Source organism: Tursiops truncatus, chromosome 19 (genome assembly GCF_011762595.2).
Source record: "Tursiops truncatus isolate mTurTru1 chromosome 19, mTurTru1.mat.Y, whole genome shotgun sequence".
NCBI classification, from domain to species: Eukaryota; Metazoa; Chordata; class Mammalia; order Artiodactyla; family Delphinidae; genus Tursiops; species Tursiops truncatus.
The window spans coordinates 48,277,558-48,296,824 of record NC_047052.1 but is presented as its reverse complement, the minus strand read 5'-3'; the positions used below and the strand labels follow the sequence as shown (position 1 = coordinate 48,296,824).

General features: G+C 48.9%; 2 protein-coding genes across 8 annotated transcripts in view; one reads left to right on the top strand and one right to left on the bottom strand.

Moving 5' to 3' along the window:
- Window positions 1-215: 215 nt before the first annotated feature.
- On the bottom strand, window positions 216-14,273 carry IGSF23 (immunoglobulin superfamily member 23). The gene is given in 4 exon segments (XM_019932996.3): window positions 216-1,999; window positions 3,966-4,235; window positions 8,110-8,451; window positions 14,207-14,273. Coding segments are annotated over 4 exon segments (1,104 nt in total). The 3' UTR covers window positions 216-1,574.
- ZNF180 (zinc finger protein 180) overlaps window positions 4,734-19,267 on the top strand; it is an 87,290-nt gene continuing 72,756 nt past the window's right edge. For 5 of the 7 annotated variants that reach the window (XM_073795946.1, XM_073795943.1, XM_073795945.1 and 2 more), the window contains exon 1: window positions 4,735-7,926. The gene's annotated coding sequence lies outside the window, so the exon portion shown is untranslated. Of the gene's footprint in view, window positions 7,927-18,840; window positions 18,984-19,267 lie in introns of all 7 variants that reach the window. The other 2 variants (XM_073795941.1, XM_073795947.1) reach the window with 2 other exon arrangements.

Here is a 19,267-nt window from a genome sequence, read left to right as displayed (position 1 = left end):
TAGTATAACTTCTGCCCTCTCCTGTAGCTGTGTTTACGAGATTTCATGTTTTTGTGATTTATCTAAATTTGTTCCATTACTATGTAGTATTTCACTGTGGAACCTATTGTATGAAAATACAATGAATTTGACTGGAAAACAATTTGGGAGCAGTGATAAAAGCTGAAGATATACATATTCTATAACTGTGAAGTTCCACTACTAATTATATACTGAACAGAAATATACACAGGTGTTCCACAAAATTTATCTTTTGAAACTGGACATTGTAAAATAGCTGTTAGTATTTTTGAGTACCACATAAAAATTCATGATTAAGATCTGCTTGGAATAGCTCCTTTTGTCTAGATTCATTTATTTGTTTTTTAAATTTTTATTCAATTTATTTAAACTGAAAAAAAAAACCCAAAGCGGTTCAGCCATTTCTTCTTTGTCAGCCACACCTACAGCGAAGAGAGAGAGATAAATATTAATAATAACAAAAACAATAATAATAATACATGTGGCTGACATTCATTGAAGGCTCCCCACGTGCCAGGCATTGTTTAGAGTTCTTTACTCCCACCATCTTATGTAATCCACACACCTATCCTTTGAGGCAGGTATTATGTTACCGTTATCCTTGTTTTACTGATGGGCCACAGAGCAGTTAAACGAGTCACCCAAAGTCGTCCCACAGGCGAGCACATGGCAGAGCTGGGATGAACCGAAGGGACCTGGCTTCAGGGTCCATGGCCTTCACTGTAAACCGCGGGGATCTCTCTTGGCCCTTGATGGGTATCGTAGACGTGTGTGTAGGGTGCCTCCCAGCCCAGACCCCTCTTTTCTGAAGATTGCCCCTCTCCACTGGGGCAAGCCATGCTTGTCCTCATGACCTCATCTCCAAGGTCACAGCTGATTGGACAAGGCTGGTTCCTTCTGGATGATGTCAGCATTGGTCTGCCATAATAGGTATTGGCCAAGATGGCGGGGAGGACAGGAAGCGACCCCTCCTGCCGCTCATGGAGGGAGGGATTGCAGGGGGTCTGGGTGAGGATTTTTCACACCAGCCCGATTTCTCGCCTTTCCCCTCTAAGCACATGACTTTGGAGTCAGACCTGGGTTTGATTCAGGGTCAGCTCTTTGTCAGCGGCATGTCTTTTGGGAAAGCTGATGGATTTCTCTGAGGTTTAGTTCTACTCATGTGGGAAATGAGGACAAGAACAGCACCCATCCTGAGAGCCGTGACTTGAGGGCTCCTGGCACTTACTGAGGGCCCAGGAAATGAGAGCCACAGGGACGAAGACGATGTGGGTGCTTCAGCAGCAGCCTGGCCCTCCCCGACCCCTAGAAGGTTCCACACGGCACTCATGGACAGGAGACCTGGCCCCAGTCCCTCCCAGCGGGTCCACAGGGCCTTTCCAAACCATTTCAGCATTCAGATTTCTCTTCCTTAGTATGTCAGCTGCGAAGACTTGTATCGTTAATGACGGAACAGAGGCAGCGTCGGTTAGGGGCTAGAACTGAGTGAGGCAGTATTCTGGGTTCGAATCCTTCTTCAACTGTGCGGTCTGGGGCACAGTTCTCTCTCAGCCTTAGTTTCCTCTTCGACAAAAACGAAGGGATGAAGAAGCTCTGCCTTTGCCCTCATTGTGGCAAAGACACACCTCCAGAACCCTCTCCTGTCTCTTTGCTCGCCTGGGGCCACTTTGGGAACTGACGAGTTGGATGGGCATGTCAGGGGTCAATGTCATCCTCTCCGAATGAGCTTTAAGCTTCTTGGGATGGGGCAGTTGGCTTGGCTTCAGTCTTGCTGCGGAATGAGCTCTGCACCTTGTGGGGGCTGACTGGATGGGAAGGAGGGAAGGCAGGTACCTTAGCTTCCAGATTATGGTGAAGACCGCGCTTCCGACCAGTACCACAGGTGCGGCCGCAGTGAGGGCAAAGGCAGAGCTTCCTGACAGGGAGAGGGTAGGGTTCGGCTTGATGGGCACAGGGTCTGTGGGATCCACGACGGCTTCTGGGAACCAAGAAGGGGAGAGACTGGAGGAGACACCCTCCCTGCATACCCCCCACTCCCACCATTCCACCTCCTCCCCGTCCTCCGGGTCTCCACCCCAGCTTCATCCCCGCTCTCCTGTCCCAGTCCCTCCCCGACCCATCTTCCCACCACACAGAAGCCAGAGGGGTCTTTTTAAAGTTCACACTTGACCCTATTCCTCCCCTGCTCAGAACCTTGCCGTGGCTCCCCAGGACTTCGCCTTGGCCTTCAAGGCCCTGCCACCTGGCCAGTCTCATCTCTCTCCACCCCCTACCTTTATAACCAAGCCCTGTTGGAGTCTACTCAATTTTCTAAGCTCACTCCCCTCTCTCTCCTACTTCCAGGCCTTTGTCTATGCCCCTGGAATGCCATTTATGCCATTTTCTCTCCCTTGGCCTGGACAATTCCTATGTATCCTAGTATCAGCTCAGATGCCCCCTCTTCCAGGAAGCCCGCCCTGATCCCCTTGCTGGGTCAGGCACCTCCTTGGGTCTCACAGCCCTCTGAGCTCCCCCACCCCAGCCCTGCCCACTCTGGTCATTACTGTTTGTGGACAGGTCTGTCCCTTACTAGACTGGGAGTCCTGTGAGGGCAGGGCCAGGACTGTCTCTGTCACCAGATGCCCTCAGCACTGCCCGGCATGGGCCAGTCACAACAGATGCTCAATATACATTTCCTGAACAGCTGATGAGTGAGCAAACGGGGTCTTGGAAGTATTGTCATTCTCAATGAATGTGTCAGGGTCAACAGGTGCTCCAAGATTTACATTTTTTACCCTTTTTTTCTCCCAGGAAATCACCTCAGAACCAAATCCTGAAGCTCCCACTGAACCCTGGCTGGGGAGAGAGACAGGTCTCAGGAACGTAGCCAAGCCAGGCTTTCCATTATCCCTGCCCTTTCCACGCTCCGGACCTTTGCTCATGTGATCCCCGCGGCCTACATGCCTCCCTGCTTCTCCACTGGCAGCTTCTCTGTATCTTTCCAGCTCACTCCACGAACAGAAATACTAAAAATAATATGCACGGTAACTGCTGCTATTCTTAGAGCACCTGCTAACTGGTGTTCTGCTAGCCCCACACATACACCATTTCAGTTCCTTATAGCAATCTGGCGGAGGTCTACACGATCACTCTGATTATACACAGGAGGAAACTGAGGCTCAGAGAAGGGACGTCACTTGTCGTAAGTCACCCAGCCAGGAAGGCACAGGGACAGGAATTGAACCCCGTTTTGACGGGCTCCCAAACCCGTTTTCTAATCCCAGTTAACTGACTGTTCTTGTTACTGCCTCCTGAGCCTCCGTAACAGGCACAAAATTAATAATAATATGGATAATACTAATCATGACAATGATACTAGTTCATGTTTATTGATCACTCACTAGTGTTGCATAGTGCTAGGCACTCTTATTTTAAGCTGTTCACCGGCTTATCTCATCGAATGCTCACAGCCACACTTTGGGGTGGGCACTATTATTTTCCCAATTTTATAGATGAGGAAACTGAGGCACAGAGAAGTCAAGGCACTGGTCCAAAATCACACAGCCAGGAAGTGGTGGAGCCAAAATTCAAATTCCAAAGCCCAGGCTTGGAACCACTCATTATATCATCACCTTAATTTTTTCTCCGGCATGTGCTGAGACTCAGAGGCGAAGAGGCTTCCCAGATTGACACAGCCAGCAGGTGGTTGGAGCCGGGACCCAGGCAGCTGGCTCCAGATCCTGCCCTGAGCTTTCATGAGAGTTCATGTCTTTGGCCTGCAGCCTCTCATCTGTAAAATGGGCTAGTAATCCCCAACTCTGCCAGGAGGATGAAAGAATGAGATACCATCTTGGCTATAAAGGGTATCAGAGGGGGCTGAGCATAGAATGTGGCTCAGTGGAATCAGGAAAGCTGGCCACTGACCAGCAAGGGTACAGGGTCCGGGGTGAGGGTGGGGTACTCACGTGGCAGCATGATAGTCACAGGCTGGGAGACATACATTCCCTGGCTATCCTCGGCCAAGCGTACGTAGGTGCCCAGATCCTCCAAGGACAACCTCTGGATAATCAGCCTCTCCCCGATCCCACGAGGATGCCCACTGAAGGTCCGTCATAGCACAGGTTCAGGTTCGATGGAAGCCACCCACTGCAGGATCACTGAGTAGTTGAGTTCACTCCGGAGGATACCTTGTGTATTCCCCGGGAATGTCAGCGGCAGCACCCCATCAGAGTAGGCTGTGCAAACAGGGAGCAAGATCACATGGGTGGAGACCACTCAGAGAGGCTGAGCACTTCTTCTGTTCACCACAGAGGCATTCATTCATTCATTCATCCACTCATTCATTCACCAGCGGATGTGTTTGGAGTGCCTGGTCTGTGCCCAGACGCTGGATGCAGCAGAGCTGTTGATACCCTCACCCTCAGCCCTTTCAACTGCCAACACTGTATCTGTTGCTTCAGGGCTTTTGCTAGCTGCCAGAGCCTGCTCTGACCATGGAGGCCACAGGCCAGAGTGCTGGAGGGTGGGCACACCGGGGGGCAGCCTTCCACAGCGACTGACGCGGGCTGGTATATAAATACCCCAGCTCCCCTGCCCTCAGCTGGGCCAGGATAAAAGCCAAGGAGCTAGGAGGAGCTGTTGGGTTCTGGACCATTTTGCAGGCAGAGCCCATAGGACTTGCCGATGGATTGGATGCGGGTGGGAGAGAGTGAGGGGTCAAGGGGACCTCCAAGGCTTGGGGCCTCAGCCACTGGCTGCTGGGAGGGCTCCTTACAGAGAACATATATAATCCTCACCATAGTTCTCTTTTCGTGTTTTTTTTTTTCTTTTTTTCTCAGGTGAAGGACTCTGAGGTCTGGGGGTGCTTAGGGCCAGGCCTCATGGTCAGAGAGAGAGGCATAGCTGGGATTTGAATCTGATGTCGTGATGAGTGCTGGGAACCACCACACGGAGATGATTTCCAACTTCCGTGCAACATGAAAAGGGAAAAAAACTTCAGTCCAACCAGAGAGCTCACAGAAGGCTTCCTGGAGGAGGTGGTGCCTGAGCTAAGCCTTGCAGGAGGACAAAGAGCCCACCAGGTGTGGAAACAAGAATCAATATGTAACAGCCACCTAGACTGGGCTCTTACTACGAGCCAAGCACCATTCTAAACACGTGTTGACGATAGCTTGTTATCTTACTGGCTTGTTATATTGCGAATGAGACCCATGCTTGGGTGAAGTCATTTAGTAGGGTGTAACCAGCATTTAAAACATGAAATGAAATATAATAGAAAATATCAGAATGCATTACTCATAGCAATAATTGTTATGACACTTGTCTTTCAGTGACTGGTGGTGTGTGGATATACGGACATACTGGGTCATGATATGAAATGCAATTCTTACTGTGGGTCATGATTTTAAAAGCTCAGAAGCCACTGGATTTACTCATTTAATCCTCACAACAACGCTATGAGGTAGGTCTTATTGTTATCCCCCTTTTAATGGGAAAACGAAAGCTCAAAGAGGTCAAGTCCCCTGAAAAACTCATGGCGAACATTTGCTTACTCTGTGCCAGGCACTGTTCTAGGCGTTTGGCGTGAACAACTCATTTGTTGTTCACAGCACTCCTACGAGGGAGGGTCTACAGTGACTCCATTTACAGAGGAGGACGCTGAAACACACAAATGGGAAGTCACTTTGCAAAGGCACGTGGCTAGTAAGCGAAGAAGCAGGGATTTGAATGCAGGCGGTTCCGGTTTCAGAGCCTGCACGAGCACCAGGCAGAGAACGGCACAGGCACAGGTGTGGAGGTGGGCTTTTAGAAGACCTGGCCTTCAAACCACAGATATGTAGACTGATGGACCTCAGCAGCCCTTACATGTCCTGGTGGAGGTAAAAAAAAAACCCTGTGCAGAAGCGCGGTTCCTAGCCGCCTCTCTCCACCTTTGCTTGTACCTGAGAGGTGTCGCAGGGCTAGAGAGGCAGCGTGGAAGGAGATGAGCTCCTGGATCACAGAGAGGGGTGCGAATCCTAGCTTGGCCCTTTGCTTCGACGTGACCACAGGCTGTGGATGTCACCTCTCCAAGCCTCAGTCTCCCCACTTGTGCAAGGGGGGTGGCGCTTAGAGCATCTTGTTTCTCGTGCTGTTGTGGAATCCCCCAGCGTTTGGTCCATAGGGAGGGCTCAGTAAATTGGAGCCACTCACTCATGCTTCCCGTGCTTACGCCGGCTGGTCTCTCTGCACGAGCACTTTCCCCAACTCTTCCCCTGGCACGCTCCCACCCGGGCTTCAGGTCCCAGCTCAGATATCCCCGCCTTTGGCATCTCCCTCCATCTTTTCTGCCCTTCTTCCTTTAGTCACAGAATCCTACATTTTATCTAGGTATATGGTTGCCCAGGATAAAGCCTACGTTTTCAGCTTCTCTTATAGCTAAGTATGACCATGTGACTGGTTCCCAGCCAATGGGATGTGAGCAACCTCTGTGTTGGGCCATAAGAGGAAGGCATCCTCCCTCCCCTTCTCCTCTGCTGTTACGTTGGCTGGAATGCAAACGTGATGGGAGCTCTCTTGGGTCCCCCAGACAGGATAGAACCTAGTGAGGACAGAACAATTAGAAGGAGCCTGGGTCCCGCCACCCTGAAGCCACCGCATCATCCCTACACTGTTCATGCCAGACAACTACGTGAGAGAGATAAATTTCTATCTTATTCAAGACACTGTTGTTTTGGGTCTTTCTTAGCACACCAGAATCTGAACCCTAACTATTATAGGACTGAACTGTGCTCCTACCCTCCCCGCCCCCACCACTCCAAATTCATATGAAGTGCTAACGCCCAGTACCTCAGAATGGGACTGTATTTGGTGATAGGGCCTTTAATGGGGCGGTGCGGGTGGGCCCTAATACAATCTGACTGATGTCCTTATAAGAAGAGAGACTAGGACACACAGGGAGACACCAGGGGTGCACACAAAGAAGGAAGGTCACGTGAGGACACAGTGAGAAGGCAGCCATCTGCAAGCCAAGGAGAGAGGCCTCAGAAGAAACCACCCCTGCCCACACCTTGATCTTGGACTTCCAGCCTCCAGAACTGTGAGAAATAGATTTCTGTTATTTAAGCCTCCCAGCATGTGGTATTTTGGAGCGGCAGCCCTAGTAGATTAATACGTCTCTAAACTACCTTCTAAGGACAATGGCTCTGGTTAACCTCGGGGCTTGTTTTTTCTGGTTCAGGTGTGAAAGTGCAAGTCCAGAGCTGAATAGCTCATAAGAACAGAGGTGAGGGCTTCCCTGGTGGCACAGTGGTTGAGAGTCCGCCTGCCGATGCAGGGGACGCGGGTTCGTGCCCCGGTCCGGGAGGATCCCACATGCCGCGGAGCGGCTGGGCCCGTGAGCCATGGCCGCTGAGCCTGCGCGTCCGGAGCCTGTGCTCCGCAACGGGAGAGGCCCGCGTCCTGCAAAAAAACCCCGAAAAAGCAAACAAAAAAACCAGAGGTGAGTTCTGAAGGCTACCACCAGAGACCCTTGGCCTTCCCCAAGTGATAATGAACAAATATTTAATGAATATCTGTTGGAAAGTGTGATAGATGACAAAGAAATAGCCAGGAAACTTTGCAACTTTTCTCACCAAGAGGCGGAGCCTATTTCCCTCCCGTTGGAGCAAAGCTGGTCATGTGACTCGCTTTGGCCAATAAAAACGTGGCAGAAGCGATGGCATGCGCGTTCTGAGCCGGGGCCTCGGGAGGCCTTGAAGCTTCTCCTCTTGTTTCTCATACTTTGCTGAGTGAACAAGCCTAGGCTCTCCTGCTGGAGGATGAGAAGCCTCGTGGCCCAATTACCCCCACTGCCCCAGCTGCCAGCCAGGCCACTGCCAGACATGGGAAGGAGGCCATCCTGGACCAGTGCCTACGCAATCCCTTCCCCCAACTGGCTGCAGAAACGTAAGTGAGCCCGACTAAAATTAGCTGAGACCAAAAGAACTGTTCAGCAGAATCCTGAGCTGAAAATACAGTTGCTATTTTAAGTTCTGGGGTGGTTTGTTAGGGAGGATTGGTGACAGAATGGGTCCCGATGGGCACTGCTGACTGAGAACTGGGTGCCTCCCGCCATGGGGCCCCGCTCACCATGGACCTGTATCTGCGCCATCACACTCCTGCGTCCCCTGCTGCTTTCCAGCACCACGGTGTAGCTGCCTGCATCTTGAGTTGTCACATTTCTGACGACCAGGCTGCCTTGGGTATCCAGCGTCTCCCGGCCACTGTGGCCGGGCCCTGGGAGGCCCTCAGGGGAGAAGATCATGGCTTCTGGCTGGGCCTCATGCCCTCGGAACCAAGAAGTGGACAGAACCCCATCGAGGCTTCTGGGGACTGGCAGGTGGGCATCGGCTCCTTCAGTCAAGGGGTCCAGAGACCCAGAAGAGGGCAGCTCCGAGGAGGCAGAGCAGGTGAAGAATGCCAGCAGGCTGCCTTGGAGGGGGTGGGAGGGAGAAGAGAGAGCAGGAAGCCATGGGATCAAAGGCAGGATGGTGTCCCAGCAAGTAACCCTTCCTGTGCTGGTGAGAATGAGGGCCATCAGAGTTGATGACGACAACGGTGATAATAATAATAAAGAAGTAAAAAGGAACATTCCTTAAGAACCTCCTGCAAGCCAGACACTGTCTAAAATGCTGAACATATATTATCTTACTTATTCCTGCATCGGCCCCACAAGGCACTTATTATGCTGGATGTCACGCAGATTCGCCCTCCATCTTGCTCTGCTCTGCTCCGCAAAAGGCTGACTTCCCTGAGCTGCATCTCTGGGGATCTCTCGCCTTTTGTTTCTGGTTGGCTTCTGCCAATGGGAGCATTGGTGGAAGACAGGAGGGCTGAAGGGAGTGACCTTGAGGTAACTGGTCCCACAGCTCCCTCCCTGCTGCGTCAGCACTGGTTCAGTAGGTCCCTCTATTAGAGATCCTATTGGGTGACCCTGTCCATACACCACTCTTTTGGGGTTTGGGGGCTGCTGTTCCTTTTACAGCTTCTAGCCCAGGGGAGGTAATAGCTTCCTGCTGTTGCTAGCCCCTGGGTGCTGCAAAATCCCATGTCAGTTTACCTATACCCTGCCTAGTCCCCCTATTAAACTCTCCTCATTACTCCTTTTGAGTGGACCATCTGTGTCTTGCCTCACCTCTGACTGATACAGCTATTATACCCCTATCAGAGATGAGGAAATGGAGGTTCAGAGAATTTAAGATGTTCTTTCAGAATTTCATAAGTGATAAACATTTGAGTTGTGATCCATGCCCAGGCAGCTGAAATTCGTAGCCACTAAACGATACTGTCCAGTGTATCCCCCATCCCTGTTTCTCTCATTTCCCCTAATTTTCCATATTGCATAGAGCATGGAGGCAAACCCTTGGAGTCTGGCTCCAGACCCTATGCACTTGCCCACCCCATTCTTCTGCCTCTCACTAGAATGATGACTATTGCAGTAAGAACATGAACTCCAGTCATAAAAGGCTGAAAATTTTGACATAATAATAAAAAGAAACTTTTGCAAAGTTAACAAAAAAAACAACCCACAAAGTCAAAAGGACAATGACATACTACGAAAAATAATCTGCAACTGATACCACAGATGAAGAGCCCATTTCACTACCATATATAGAGCTCCTAGGTATCGATAAGAAAAGTATTGGGCTTCCCTGGTGGCGCAGTGGTTGAGAGTCCGCCTGCCGATGCAGGGGACGTGGGTTCGTGCCCCGGTCCGGGAAGATGCTAGATGCCGCGGAGCAGCTGGGCCCGTGAGCCATGGCCACTGAGCCTGCGCGTCCGGAGCCTGTGCTCCGCAACGGGAGAGGCCACACCAGTGAGAGGCCCGCGTACTGCAAAAAAAAAAAAAATATAGTGGTTATCTGTATGTGGGAGGTGGGGGCGAGGGAAGGTACATGGGGAACTGGGTGGGTGGGGAAGGACAGAGACTTCACTCAAGGCCTTCTTATATATCATTGCGACTTGAACCATGGGAATGTATAACCCATTCAAAAATTAAGTAAAATCTGAATAAATGAAATAAGAGAGTATAAACTAGGCTCTTAATTGTTTTGCACACACAAATGCACACACCCCAGATGGCGGGCTCCAGAACTGGATTGCCGGCACGCACGTCCCAGAACTGACTAGCTCTGGTGACTTTGGGAAAGTTAGTTAACCTCTCTGAGCCTCAGTTTCCTTATCTATAAAATGAGAATAATAATGTCTCTAATGATTTTCAGTGGGGACGATCCCCCCCACCCCAGTCCACCCCCCTGCCAGGGGACACTGACAATGTCTGGAAATCTTTTTGGTTGTCACGACTTGGGAGGGTGTGCTGTTGGCATCTGGTGGGTAGAGGCCACGGATACTGCTAAACATCCTGCAGTGCACAGGACGGGCCCGCACAACAAGGCATCATCGGGTCCAAAATGTCAGTAGTGCCGATGTTCAGAAGCCCCGATCTAGTGCTTGGAAAGTGCTTAGACTAGTGCACTAACAAAGTGACTGCCAGATCAATGCTGGACATTCATTATAATTTTCATCATTATTGTCATTCTTGCCTCCACACTTGCAAGTACCATAAATGTGCCTTTTAAGATAAAAAACACATGATAAGTTGTTACATTTTAAGGATCAGAAATACCCACTTACAGAACAAATGTGAAACCTCAGGTCTCTTCTGGCATCATCAGGTACAAACGTGATGTGCCCAGGGAGGGTGTGTGTGTGTGTGTATGTGTGTGTGTGTGTGTGTGTGGTCCCTCTCAACAACTCAGAAGTTGGCACTGTTTTCCAGGCAGGGAAACTGAGGCACAGCAAGCAGGAGTCTCAGAGCCAAGGTCATCAGTGTAGAGTTAGGAGTCATCTCACCACAGGGTCTTCTGGCAGGCTCACTGCCCACCTCCCACCTCCACTGATTTTTCTCTCTGAGTCGGCAGCTGGTGTGACCTTTCTACTCCCCCTGCTCATAAACCTTCCATGGCTCCCCAGTGCCCTCAGGACATAGTGCAGACTCCTTCACCTGTCACTCTTGCTACATCTCTGCGCTCCGTTTTCCACTCTTCCCTCATCCTCTGCATCAGTCCGACTGAACGCCGTGCAGTTGCTCTAGCCTCCAGGCCCCTGCCTGTGCTGTTCTCCCTACCTAGAATGCTGTTCCGCACCAACTCTTTATCAAGCTGTGATTCAAGTTTTGGCTCAGGCATCCCGCCTTCTGAAATCTTCCCTGACCCTCAGGTGCGCTTGGTAATAGATACTATTATACAGTGTTTGGGCAGGGACCTTAATTGACTTGATGGGGCAATGGAAGCTCTTGTCAAAGTGACAGGAATAAAGTGTTATACCCAAGAAGCTGCTCAAGGTTTTGCTTTTCTATCTTGATAGAAAAATTTGTTGTCTTACGGTTTTATGAAACAAAGAGCACAGGGATGCAATTTGCATAGCTGACGTCATATCTTTCCGAGGTCCTATTTCGATTTTGACGGCTTTGAAAGGTCCTCCCCTGACCACCACCTTCCTAGCTTCAGACCTGAGCCCTTTCCTCTGCGTCTCCCTCCCCCAACCCATTCCTGCCCCACCCATTCTGGGTCATCACTGTCTGGGGACGGGTCTGTCTTCTCTCTGGACTGTGAGCCCCAGGAGGGCAGGGCTGCTGTGTCCCCAGCTGTGTCCCCAGCACAGGCTGGGCCCTGAGTAGGCATTAGGGGTGTTTGTTGAATACATGATGGAAGGGGAAGATCCCAGGTCACGCAGTCCGTGTTCTGTTATCAAGTTCTGACCCTGACACCGCTGCAGGTGCCTGGTGATTCAGGGAGTGTCCTCAAGGCATCTTAAGAAGAAAACCCCACATCTTAGCAATCCTTACTCCAGCTGATGTAAAATCATGGTTTCATTCATAGACTCCGAGGCCGCTGGACCTGGGTTCATAACCCTGACTCGGCTGCTCTTTCTTCAGGGTCCTGAGCCTCAGTTTTCCCACTCATCAAGGAGGGTGGTTGACGGTAACCAACTGAGTGCCTGAGATTCAATGAGATTATGAATTTTCAGGGCTCAGGACAGTCTAACTTAGGTATTTAATACATATAATACCTAAATATCATATATACCTTATATATAAGATTTATATACTATAATAATATATATATAATACCTATAAAAATATATAAATATACTATAATAATACCATATATATACCTATAAATACTATACTATAAACTATATATACAATATATACCATAATAATACCTTATATATAATACCTATAATATATATATATATGGAATTTCAGAGCTGGAACCATAGAGATGGTTCCAGAACTCTTACTTGCCAGGAGCGTGGCTATTTTATTTCATCTCTAATCTTCCATCAAATGAGAAAAAGTCTCTATTCAATTTTTCCCCGTTTGAGCCCAGGACACTCCCTGAATCACTATAAATATATATATAAGTATATATATATATATATATAAGTATAAATATACTTATATATATAAGTATACTTATATATTTAAGTATACTTATATATATATACTTATATATATTATACTTATATATATATATATATAATATATAAGTATATATATATATATATAATATATATATATATATATATTATACTTATATATATAAGTATAAATATAAATATAAGTATAAATACACCACAATGTCACACTTGACCCTCCCGTTGTCTCAAAATCTCCCCAGAGGTTCCAGAGGCTGAGAATAAACTAACAGATGCTAAGAGCTCCCCGTTCCCAACTCAGGTCTAGCTAACAGGGGTTACCCGTCACCAGTTCTGCCTGCACCAGCTGCTCTGCCGCCGCCAGGCCTTGGGAAGGGAGGCCGAGAGCTCATGGAGAGGAGGGGATGGCACGGAGTGAGGCTTCCTGGGGGAGAGCTGAGGATGAACTGGGGGTGCCCCCTGGGGCTGGGGGCTTTCCTCCACCTCCTGCCGAGTCAGGGAGGCCCCAAGGAAACCTCTTGGAGAGCTGGAGATGTGTGCTCTGGAGTCTGTGGGAACTTAGACCTCAAAGTCTCCAGGTGAGGGATGGAGGGGGAGTGGGCTGGGTGGAAATGGCCCACGCCTCCAGCGTTTGGTGGGATAACAAAGATGTTCACGAGTTTTCCTTGAGCCAGTGTGGATGCCTCTGAAGGGAGCCGGCTGGAGGCTGTCCTGGCAAAGAGCCCCATGGGAGACGACCTGCTGGGTGGATTCCCCACCCAGAAAGATCTAACCATCATGCCTGAGCCACACAGAAGGCCATGTCCCCACCTTACAACTACAGCAGCCAAGTTGAAACTTTCCTGCCCCTTCCTTGCTTTCCTCTCCCCTGCGCATGGCCTGTGGGGGCGGGGTGGGCACAGGCCTCAGCTCTGTGTGGGGAGAAAGGACCCACAGAGAGAAATAGGAACGAGGCCCACCGCTTGCCACCATGTCTCCGCTGCAGTCTGACCCACGCCAGAGCTGGAGAGGAGGTGAAGCCTTAAACTGTGGGTGGGGTTTTGAAATGACACAGAACTGGACTTTTTAAGACCTGGAAAAACAGGCAATTCATTTATTCTCTGAGAGGCAGATGTGTGTGGTCTCTGGAAAGTGTGGTCTTGGTGGCCAGACCATCTGGGTTCGAGTCCTCCTTCTGTTACTTTCAGTCTGTGTGGCCTGGGGAGGACCCATAACCTCTCTGTGTCTAAGTTTCACTCTATGAAATGGGGATCAGATAGCTCTTGCCTCCTGGGGTTAAGAATTAAATGTTACTATAAGAAAGCCACTTAGAACAGGCTGACATGTAGAAGTACTCAGTCACAATGACCTCTTTATATTATGATGGTTATTTTATTATTGTTGTTCTTATTATTTTAAAATTATTATTAGATGTGAACAGCTAGGGTGAGGCACGGTGCTCTGGTGGAAAGGGACTGGGATGGGGTCCTGAATTCTGATTTTGCCTTTGTCAGTCACGTGCTCTTGAGCGAATGACCCCACCCCTATTTGAGCCTCACTTTCCTCCTTTGTAGAAGGGATCAATTGCACGGCCTCTTGGGGATTTCAAGAGCTCCTGTGCGTCGGGCACCCGTGCTGCATGGGCTTTAAACTGACCAGAGTCAGAGCTCAGAGTGGGGGCGTCTCTGATTTGAATAAAGGCTCTCCCCGGGGATATCCCCTCTTTGTCTCCAACCCGTGGGTGCAGCCCCTGTCTCTCACGCACCTGTTAGAAGCATCCTTCTCCAGGCGGGGCTGTGGCCGGAGCCGGCGGCGCCCAGAGGACACCTCATACCGTTTTCCGTCCTGCGGTGGCTCAGGGGAAGTCGCCCTGTCGGGAGTGGGGTCCCCTAGAGCGCACAGTCAAGTACGCAGCCTTGGCCCCGCCCCCGCACTGGCCCCGCCCATTCCCGGCCCAACCTCCGCCTCCCCAGGTCTCGGGCTCCAGCTGTGGGCTGGGAAGTCACCGCCAGGTGTGCACTCTTCTCTAGCACTGGGTTGGTGGCAGTGTGGGTGGGGAGCAGGCTGGGGCGGGGTCCCTGGAGAAGGGGCTCCTCTCTCTGCCTCCTCCTCCCAGCCCCTCCAGGCCGGGAGAATGGTGAAGATGGAGAGTGGGGCAGAAGTGTCCTGCCCCTGTAACCCCACATCAGAGGCAACGACCGGCCAAAGGTCATCAGGTAGGCGGTGTCTGGGCCTCATGCTGGCCTCCTGGCTTTGCTCCAGACTTGGTGACTATTGGCTCCGAGCCTCTGTAAAATGGGGGTGTTAATAACAGTGCCTACCCCAGGGGCAGAGGGGCCCACGGACATCAGGGGCCCAGCAGAGTGTCTGGAATATCGTAGATGCCCAATGAATGGCCGTAGCTATTACGATAATGCTAATTATTATTAATATTGGTATCTAGGATGTCCTGGAGTCATGATCAGAAGCCCCTTCTCAGAGCCTCGCTCATACTGTATCCTGAATTTTGGATTCTGGAAGGATAAGACACAAAAGCTTCTTTCTCTCATCCTTTTTACCGTCCAGGCCCATTCTTTCCTTCTTAAGTTAATAATAATATTGTCCAAATACTAGCTAATATTTACTGAACACCTGTTGTGCACAGGCCCTAGCTATTGCGTCTTAACAGCTGTTGTCTGAATCCTCATTGTAACCTTGAGGGGTTGGTATGAGCATCCTCATTTTCCAGCAGTGCACAGAGGCTAAGTAATTCACCTAATGTCACAGAGCTATTCACAATGACTTTTGTCAGTTCTTGGAGCGGGTCACCTCAGGGCCTTAGCATTGCTACTCCCTCTTGGAGACTTTCACAGATCATCTCATGGCTGACTGCATCTCATTATTCCCGTCTCAAATCAAATATCAACTCTCCACAAAGGCCTTCCCTAATACCTACTGCAAATCAGGCCCCTAGCTTCTTGCTAGCAAGACACACTGCTTTCTTTTCTTTTCAATATTTACTGCTATCTGAAATGACTTATTTCTTTGTCCGCTTGTTTATTATTTGTCTCTTATCCCCCACATCCACCTCCCTAGCTAGAATGTCAGATCCGGGAGGGTAGGGATTTTGTTTGGCTCATGACGGTTTTCTCAGGGTCTAGAACGGTACCGGGCACATCATGAGTGCCCAATTAATTTCCTTTAGCAAATGCATGAAAAAATGAGGGAGTGAGTGAGTACAATGAGAGTGTTGGAATTTGAATTCAGATCTGACTCAGAAGTTCATGCTTTTCTCTCCTAGACATGTCCAGGTTCTACCTCACCCTGGGGCAAAGTCTCCCCCGTGAGTCTCTAAAAGTAGTCATTATCAAGTGACGTGGTTATGTCTGTATTAATATTAGCCATACTGCCTCTTCTATGATTTTTCTGAAGGCCTCTGCTGGACCAACTAGCCAGGCCAGGGGACCACTGATGGGTAATAAACAAGTATTTGCAACATGATTAATAACCATTTTTGGATGAGGACCCTGTGGTTTCTGCTCCACCAGTACTCACTCTCTTTTATCCGGGTAACAGCACCTGAAGCTTGTTTTTTTTTTTTTTTGCGGTACGCGGGCCTCTCACTGTTGCGGCCTCTCCCGTTGCGGAGCAACAGGCTCTGGACGCGCAGGCTCAGCGGCCATGGCTCACGGGCCCAGCCGCTCCGCGGCACGTGGGATCTTCCCGGACCGGGACACGAACCCGTGTCCCCTGCATCGGCAGGCGGACTCTCAACCACTGCGCCACCAGGGAAGCCCTCAACTCAGTTTTTAAACAGTAACATTCACAAAATTTTATACTTATATGCCAATTACATTAATGCAGATGAAAATAAAAACATAATGATGAAAATAAAACGTGTCCACATAACTGTGTAAATTTTTCGTGTGTCACAAAAAGAACACGAGCCCGTTTGTTGCATAACCATGTGAAGATACTTAACACTACTGAACTGTACCTTAAAAATGGTTAAGATGAAAAAAAAAAAAAAAGGTTAAGATGGTAAATTTTGTATCATGAGGGTTTTTTTAAATCACAATTAAATTTTTTTAAATTGTTTTTTAAAAAACAGAAGAAGGCCAGGAACAGTCATGTACGTAGCTTGCCTTTACAGTCTAAAATAAACCCTTGCTTATATTCCAAGAAATAGCTAAATTATGTAGAAATCAAACAAACCATCATCAAGTCCATAGTTAACTTGGGGAAGGGATTGACTGCTTAAGTAGGAAGAAAGAATGCAAATGGCAGATGGAATATCTAATAAGTCACTTCTCTTTCATTAGGGTCAAATAGTTTAGTCTAGGGCTTCCCTGGTGGCGCAGTGGTTGAGAGTCCGCCTGCCGATGCAGGGGACACGGGTTCGTGCCCCGGTCCGGGAAGATCCCTCATGCCGCGGAGCGGCTGGGCCCGTGAGCCATGGCCGCTGAGCCTGCGCGTCCGGAGCCTGTGCTCCGCAACGGGAGAGGCCACAAGTGAGAGGCCCGCGTACCACAAAAAAAAAAAAAAAAAAAAAGCTTAGTCTACCGTCACTAGTGATGTCATGTGAGTACTATGTAGCTCCTAATATGATGTGATAAGAAGGGTACTTCACCTCTATGGTATTTCTTGCCCCGCCTCCGCCCCAACAAACCCATAACTCCAGTCTGAGAAAAACTCAGACAAACCCAAATTGAGGGACATGCTACAAAATATCTGACCAGTATTCCTCAAAACTATGACAGCCGTGAAAAACAAGGTAAGACTAAGAAACTGTCACAAAGGAGATTCAGGAGTCATGAAAATGACATGTGATATGGTATCTTGAGTGCATCCTGAAACAGTAGAAGGATGTTAGTGGAAATATTGGTGAAATTAGAATAAAGTCGAGAGTTTAATTTAAAAAATACACGAGTCCCACTTGGAGGAAATAATCATGGCATGACAATTGCTAACATTTACAGAGAACTCAACTCTGAGTGGGGCACTGCTCTAAACACTTTACAAATATTAGTTCATTCATCCTTTCAACAGCCCTCTGAGGGGTGTGCTACCATTTTCCTATTACAAAGGAGGAAACAGAGGCACAGAGAGGGTAAGTGTCTTACCCAAGGCTACACAGCTGGTGGATGGCTGGGTAGATCCAGCTGCCAGATTCTGGAGTCTGTGATCTTAAACATTATACACAACAATCTTTTAAAGTCATCTGCGGGGACTTCCCTGATGGTCCAGTGGCTAAGAATCTGCCTTCCAATGCAGGGGACTAGGGTTCAATCCCTGGTCGGGGAACTAAGATCCCACATGCCATGGGGCAACTAAACCTGTGTACCACAACTAGAGAGCCCTGTGTGTCGCAAGGAAAGATCCTGTGTGCCGCAAATAAGACCCGATGCAGCCAAAAATAAATAATAAACAAAGAAATAAATATTAAAAGAAATAAAGTCATTTGGGAAACTAACACATTGTAAATCAACTATACTCCAATAAAATTTAAAAAAATAAAGTCACTTGGGCCTTCTAACAGCCTTATTATTGTTTTCATCTTTTCATCTGAGAAAACAGAGACACATGGATGAGGTTGAATAAATTGTTCAAGGTCACACAGACGTAAGTCACATTCACCCCAAGCCAGCCTCGCTTCCTTCCTCCCATCCTCAGGACAATGAGGCACAAGGTCAGATCCTGTTTGCTTGGCTCCTTGAGTCCTTGTAGCACCGTTTATTTCTCCTGCTCCGTGTGTGTGTGAGTATGTGTGTGTGTGATGGTGTGTTGGAGGGGAGCAGTAAAGCATCATTTTATTAATAACATGACAAATAGCCAATGCTGGGCAGTTCTGGACAGAATTGTAAAAAAAGCAGCTTGAGACCCAAAAGAACTCCCTGTCCCACCAGGGGCTAAGTTTGAGTGGGGAAAGCCTTATCCCGCATGTTTCGCATTTCCATGGAAGGATGTCCTGTCATCTGTCAGAGGCATCCACAGCCCCTTCCAGGGGTTTTGGAAATATCTGCTTACATTTTGGTCATCACACGCCTGAGGGTGAAACAGTACTGACATTTATTGGGGTAAAGATCCTGCAGTAATAGGTGGGACTGTCCCATACCACACAGACTTGTCTCACCTGAAAAGCCAACAGCACACCAGTTAGAAAGGTGGAGTTAGAGTAAGGCTCCCGGCTTTTGTCCCCACCTTCCTGTTATTATGAGACTGATGAGTCTGGGAGAGGAAACTAAGCTTGCGTGGCTCTGTTTTTGGTCCTGTTTTGTGTCCCTCTCTGTTTCTGGATCTGTATATTTTGGTCTGTTGCCTCCTGCCAGGTGATAAAGAGCCTATCGGAGGTAAGTTTATAAGGAAGAGAAACTAGTGGTGCCCCCACAGCTGACCTATGAGCCTCCTCTTTCATTTCAGTTAAAGAAATTTTAGCTGGACCCTTAATTGCTTGGAATAAGGACTACATTTCCCAGCTTCCCTTGCAGCAAGTGTGGCCATGTGACCAGATTCTGGCCGATGAGATGTGAGCAGAGGTGCAGTTTTTAGGTCATGCCCTTAAAGTAAGAGGGCCTCCCTTTCTCGTTTTCCCTTTCTTCTGGCTAGAGTGGGGACATAGTGCGTTGGCATCCTGGGCCAAGGGGACAAGTGCAACAAGATGGAGGAGCCCAGGCTCCTTGGCACCTTCACAGAGCAGAGCTGCCCACCAGCTTGGGCTGTTGCAGGAGAGAGAAATACATCTCTGTGTAATTTAAGCTATCGTTATTTTGAATCTGTCACACGCAGCTAAATTTTAAGCTGTTCAGTTTGGGGGGCAGCAGAAAGGAGGAGGAGGTGATGGCAAACC